Source organism: Gekko japonicus, unplaced genomic scaffold (genome assembly GCF_001447785.1).
Source record: "Gekko japonicus isolate JY-2015 unplaced genomic scaffold, Gekko_japonicus_V1.1 scaffold2862, whole genome shotgun sequence".
In the NCBI taxonomy this organism is placed as follows: domain Eukaryota; kingdom Metazoa; phylum Chordata; class Lepidosauria; order Squamata; family Gekkonidae; genus Gekko; species Gekko japonicus.
The window spans coordinates 82,591-89,134 of NW_015175453.1; the positions used below are offsets into that span (position 1 = coordinate 82,591).

A 6,544-nucleotide genomic window follows, 5' to 3' on the forward strand; every position below is an offset into this window, starting at 1 on the left:
CAATCTCGTCTTCTTCTTTTACCTCACAGGGTGTCTGCTGTGGGGAGGGAAAGGGAAAAGAGTTTGTAAGCCGCTCTGGGACACCTTTGGGTAGTGAAGGGCAGGGTATAAATCCAATCTCTTCTTCTTTTACCTCACAGGGTGTCTGTTGTGGGGAGGGGTAGGGGAAGGAGTTGGTAAGCCGCTCTGAGACTCCTTTGGGTGAAGGGCGGGCTATAAATCCAATCTCTTCTTCTTATAAGTGTTTTCTGCAATGGATTTGGCCCGTCCAGAGTTTTGGCGAGTCATTCCCAAGGGTTCGTCGCTTCTCTCTGGCCACGGAGGAAGCCTCCATGACACGCCTCTGCACCACTAGAGGAAGGGGAGTTCCCACAACCGGCCAAGGGGGCTCTAGTTAGGGTTGCCACCCTCCAGGTGAGGCCAGGAGATCTCCCGGGATGCAACTGATCTCCAGAGAACAGACAATCAGTTCCCCTGGAGAAGATGGCTACTTTGGAAGGTGGACTCTGTGGCATTATCCCCCATTAAAGTCCCTTCCCTCCGCCAACCCCAGCTTCCTCGGGATTCACGTGCTCCGCAACCCTAGCTCTCGTCTACAGAAGGCTTTTGCTAGAATCAAAACATGTTAGTCTTGAAGATGCCACAGGAAGAATGAATTTGGAAAGAGGGTGGAGGAGCAGATGGCGGAAGGAGTTTGCAGTGTTGTGAACTGGAAGCCAACCCCTTTGGGCTCTGCAGTGGCTTGTTGATGAACTGAGAAATCCGTAGAACATTTCAGCCTCCCAGGACCTCAACGTAGCAGTTTTATGGCAAAGGAATTTCGGGAAACAGACTGGAATGGGAGATTGCTGAATTACTAGTTATCATAACAACTTATTACAACAATGGAACCCCCGGGGCTTAACAGAGAGCTTGTACCTGAATAAAACCTGGTCTTAAAGGTGCCACTGGACTGTTTTGGGCCCGGGGGGGGCTCTGCAGCTTACCTGGCTGCGTCTTGCTCTGACTGAGGGCTGCTGGGAGCAGGGGGCGGGGCTTGTTGCATGTGCCTGCCCCCTGGGCTCTTTACTGCCGGAGCTCCGCTCCTGTGAGCTCCGGCAGGAAATGACCCCTGCCCAGAATTAAACTTCGTTGGGTCTTGGAGGTGCTGCTGAATGCAAACTTTGTTCTCTCGATGGACAGTTCGCCCAGAAGAGGGCAGCAGAGACGCGGGCGTCCAGTGGATAGGTGGAGGGAGGCTGTATGTGCGTTGCACCAACTTGCCAACAGAGGGCAGCAGCCAACGTCATTTCAATGTCTGCCAAACCCCGCTCCTAGTCCCCCAGAGCAAAGGTTTGACCAGGGTGGGGAATGAACCAGTGCATCCGTGCGACCTTGCAAGGCCAGATTTCCCTGCACTGCAGCTTCTCGAGGTGCACAGATGCCGCCTGAGGAGGGACGGGTCATGCCTCGTGGTTTCTGGCCCCCTCGTGCACAAACACGGGGAGTAAAGAAATTGGGTAAACCGAGGCAGCAAACGTACAAAAATAGATGGAGAAGTTTATAAGCTGAGTGCACAGCATTGTTTCCCGCAAACACCTGGCAGTGCCTAGCCTTGTGGGCAAGATCCTACTAGTCTGCTTACACAAAAGTAAAGTAAATCCTGTTTTACTTCTCCCTTTCAGCGTGGTTCCCCCCCTCTGGGTTCTCTTCTGGGCACCTCCGTCAGGCCCACGAAGGCAGGGAGGCGTGTTGGCCTTCCTCTTCGGGGTCTGGAGGCGCCCTCCTCTGTGGCATTGGTCTTGCATGCTGAAGAATCATAGAATGTTAAAGTTGGAAGGGACCTTACAGGTCATCTAATCTAACCCTCTGCAGGCTGCAGGAGCAGAGCCGAAAGACAGCCCTACAACATACCTGAAAGATGGTCGTCCAGCCTCTGCTTGAAAACGTCCAGTGAAGGAGCCTCCACCACCTCCCGAGGCAGACTGTTCCACTGCTCAACCACTCTTACAGTCAGGAAGTTTCTCCTGATATTTAGCCGGTATCGACTCCCTTGCAATTTCCACCCATTCGATCTCGTCTTGCAATCCGGAGCAAGAGAGAACAGATCCGCTCCATCTTCTACACGATAGCCCTTCAGATACTTGAAGACTGCAATCGTGTCCCCTCTGAGCCTTCTCTTTCCCAGGCTAAACATACCCAACTCTTTCAGCCTTGTAAGACTTGGATTCCAACCCTCTCACCATCCTGGTTGCCCTCTTCTGGACACACTCGAGCTTCTCAACATTCTTCCTCAAATGTGGTGCCCAAAACTGGACACAGGACTCCAGGCGAGGCCTGACCATAGCAGAATAAAGCAGGACTACTACCTCCCGTGATCTGGACATGATGCTTCTGTTAATGCATCCCAAGATTGAATTCGCTTTCTTCACAGTCACATCACACTGCAGGCTCATGTTTAGCAGTGACTCCCGAAAGCGCCTCCCCTGCCACAAATTTGATTAGTCTAAGGTGCTCCTGGACTCTTGCTCTTTTCTATTGATCTTGCATTTGGATTTATTTTTCTGTGTCTTGCTTTCCCCTCCACAGAACAGAGTTCGAGTCCAGTGGCACTTTTAAAACTAACAAAAGTTTAATTCAAGGTATAAGCTTTTGTGTGCATGTATCTGAAGACGTGTGCAGTTTGGTATAGTGGTTAAGTGCGTGGCCTCTAATCTGGGAGAACCGGGTTTGATTCCCCACTCCTTCACATGCAGCTGCTGGATGACCTTGGGCAAGCTATAGTTCTGTCAGAGCTGTCCTTGAAAGAACAGTTCTCTAAAGAGTTACTTTTTTCCCACCATAGAGAACAATGGAGGGGATAAAGGCAACCTGTTTGGGGGCCCGTAGAATTGGACCCCCTGGTCCAATGTTCTTCAAACTTGGTTGGTATCTTGGGGAGATGCTCCAGCAGCTACCCTGTGAGTTTGGAGCCTCTCCCTCAAACCCCCACCCCTCCAGCCTCCAGAATATACCCTATGTTTTTGCCATTGACTTCAATGGCCCATAGGATATAATGGGGCCGAAATTGAAAGGAGGGTGAGGCTGGCTCTGCAGGCCGTTTTTCTGGCTTGGGGCTCCGGCACAAAGGCAGGGAGGGCAGCTTAGCAGCCCCCCCGTGTTTGCAGCTGACCCCGAAAAGAGCCCCTAACCAGAGCTAGGGGAGCCAGAATGACCTCTCGTGGAAGAGTCCAAGGCCACCACCCCGAGCTCAGGGTTCCCCACCCCCCCTGGTGTGCAGCTGCCGAGGAGAATAGCCACAGCGGCCACAACTTTTTAAAGAGCCCCTGAGGAGAGCTGGGGGAGTCTGAGCGGCAATGCCCTGTGGCTGGGCGCTGGTTTGGGAGGGCGAGGGGTGGGCAGGGCTTCTGGGAAATTTCAGGGGGAGGCTGGCACCCCACAGCCCCCACGAACTTTACGCCGGTTCCTCTATGAAGAAAGGTTAAAGTGCTTGGGGCTCTTTAGCTTGAAGAAACATGAGCGAGGTTTACAAGATTTTGCATGGGATAGACCAGGTCGAGAAAGAAGTACTTTTGTCCCTTTCTCAGAATACAAGAACTTGTCGGCACTCCATGAAATTGCTGAGCAGTCGGGTTAGAACAGATAAAAGGATGTACTTCTTCACCCAGAGAGTGATTCACACATGCACCTTTTTTTCTACGAAATGACCCCTGGTCCAGATCAATACTCCCTCTAAACTGTGGAATCTTGTGAGCAAAAATTCTACTTTGTGAGCTACTGGCATTAAAGGTGTGAGCGAGCAATTTGGCTCCTGCATAAATTCGTTTGCTCTGGAGCCCTCCTTCCTGAGCTAAGACAAAATTGTGTGAGTTGGAGGCTAAAAAACTGTAAGCTAGTTCGCACTAACTCAGCTTAGAGGGAACACTGGTCCAAATGTTTGATTATCACAACGTTTCAGAGTTCATCCATCAGGGTGTTCCCTTTAAGCTGCTGTGGCTATCATACTCTTACTCACATGCATTGGGAACAGTAATACTCATTACAAAATCAGACGCCAATCTCCAACACGTAAACAGCTCGAGTAGCTTCAAGCTTCCAGCAGGACCGGCAGTGTCTTCACTGGAAGCTTGAAGCTACTGGAGCTGATTACGTGTCTCCCACAGCAGCTTAAAGGGAACACCCTGATGAAGGATGAACTCTGAAACGTTGTAATAATCAAACATCCGGACACAACATCGTATTTATATAATTGTTCTCCTCCATGGTTCATACTTTGTACTTTTCTGTTGTTACCACTTTGTATACATGACTTTCAATTACATGCCCTTTGGCCTTTTGGCAAGTTGTTATTAGCGAGTCCGTTAACTACACTGGTTCCTGTTCTCTATTACTATTGTACTTTAAAAAGAATGTTCCCCGGCATCTCCAGTTAAAAAGGACCAGGCAGGAGGTGATGGGAAAGACCTTGACCTGAGACCCTGGCTCAGTGGCAGAGCCTCTGCTTGGCATGCAGAAGGTCCCAGGCTCAATCCCCGGCATCTCCAGTTGAAAGGACCAGGCAGGAGGTGATGTGAAAGACATTGACCTGAGACCCTGGCTCAGTGGCAGAGCCTCTGCTTGGCATGCAGAAGGTCCCAGGCTCAATCCCCGGCATCTCCAGTTGAAAGGACCAGGCAGGAGGTGATGGGAAAGACCTTGACCTGAGACCCTGGCTCAGTGGCAGAGCCTCTGCTTGGCATGCAGAAGGTCCCAGGTTCAATCCCCGGCATCTCCAGTGGAAAGGACCAGGCAGGAGGTGATGGGAAAGACCTTGACCTGAGACCCTGGCTCAGTGGCAGAGCCTCTGCTTGGCATGCAGAAGGTCCCAGGTTCAATCCCCGGCATCTCCAGTTGAAAGGACCAGGCAGGAGGTGATGTGAAAGACCTTGACCTGAGACCCTGGCTCAGTGGCAGGGCCTCTGCTTGGCAGGCAGAATGTCCCCGGTTCAATCCCCGGCATCTCCAATGAAAAGGACTAGGAAGGAGGTGATGTGAACCTGAGACGAGAGTCCCTTCCAGTCTGAGTAGACAAGACTGACCCTGATGGACCGCAGGTGTGATTCAACAGAAGGCATTCCGATATATTTATCGGGGTCGGGGCAAGAGGGACTCCACAGGGCAGCTGATACTCTTGCACAACCGTCACACTCCAGATTGTCTTCTGAGACCATGGCTGCTCTATGGGGAGCGCGAGCCCTCCTCAGGACCCTGCTGGATCTCACCCTCACCCGGCAGCCTCCTGGCACTGACCTGAGCCCACCCTGACTGAACCAAAGCCTCGCTTTGGGGGTGGGTGGGACAGCCCCTGAACTCCCCCCTTGAAGCTTTGCCGAGAAGTCAGGTCAATGCAACTTGCACAGGTGCGTCCCTTCCTCCTGGTTTATTGTGAGTGTGGCCGCCGAACGGATTTTTTGGGAAACATTTGAGAGAGAGAGAGAGAGAGAGAGAGAGAGAGAGAGAGAGAGAGAGAGAGAGAGAGAGAACATTGCAACGACCGACTGACGACACTGCGTGGAAAAACGACAACGCCACGATTTCCAATGTGTCTATATTACACCATAAATACACAGAAAGCAAACTTGGGGGGGGGGGTGCGGGAGGGTGGGGTGTCCACGTTCCAAGACCTCTGGAGGAGAGAATGCAGCTAGAGGGTCTCTCGGAGACCTCATGGCTCTCCACAGATAACTCTTGGACGCGGGACCCGCAGCTGGGAAGGGAAGAGGGCCTCTCGCGTGTCCGTGGGGTGCGTGGTGAAGATCCGCCGACTCTTTAGAATAATTTACAATCTGGTTATTCACAATTATGTACAGTCCAAACCCGACCCGACAAACTCGTGGAACGAAACTCGCGTACAAAAATAAAAGCTATACAAAAATAAGGAGGAAAGAGGGTCGGGGGTTGTTTCGATCCTCTTTCGTACTTATCTTTGTTTTCCCAATTGAGGCTTCAAGAGAGGAAGGTGGACAAAATACAAAGAAAATGGCTACAGTACTCGTGTTCGGAGATGGCCATGTGCTCCTCGGGACGGAAAGGAGAGCCGGCGCTGGCGTTCCGCACCGGTAGGGCGTCTACCAGGCGCGCCAGCCGACTGCTCCCTTTGCGTGGGTATGTGCGGGGGAGGTGATGGGTCTTCCTTTCGGTCTGCACTGCGCACCAGGCAACTTCCAACAGGGCCGGTCATGAACCCGAAGTGGTAACACCCTCCCCCCCAGCACACAACGGCGCCTACAGGGTTGGACAAGCCCTGAAAGGCCACGCCCCCTCCGGCCCTCCAGCCCACGTGCTCGAAGGACCAGCTGGTGCGAAGGGGGCGGCGGGATGAAGGTTTTGCAAAAAGGGGGTGAGGGACATGGCTTTGGTTCGAAAGCTCAGCGTGTGGACGAGGAGGGGGGGAGCCCACTTGTTATTGCTTCGCCCCTGGCAGGGAGGGCAGGGCTGAGGGCATGGGCACGCGAGCAGCCCTGGTGGGGCACGGCACGACATAGCGGCTCTCGGTCCCTTCCTCGCTTCTGGCTAACTGGGGGGG

The 6,544-nt window shown here is 52.7% G+C and overlaps 1 protein-coding gene across 1 annotated transcript in view; it reads right to left on the reverse strand.

Moving 5' to 3' along the window:
* Positions 1–5,683: 5,683 nt before the first annotated feature.
* Positions 5,684–6,544, reverse strand: part of PDE4A (phosphodiesterase 4A) — a 24,411-nt gene continuing 23,550 nt past the window's right edge. The window contains exon 9 of the mRNA XM_015425891.1: positions 5,684–5,785. Within this exon, the coding sequence (XP_015281377.1) occupies positions 5,684–5,785 (102 nt within the window). The remainder of the gene's footprint in view (positions 5,786–6,544) is intronic.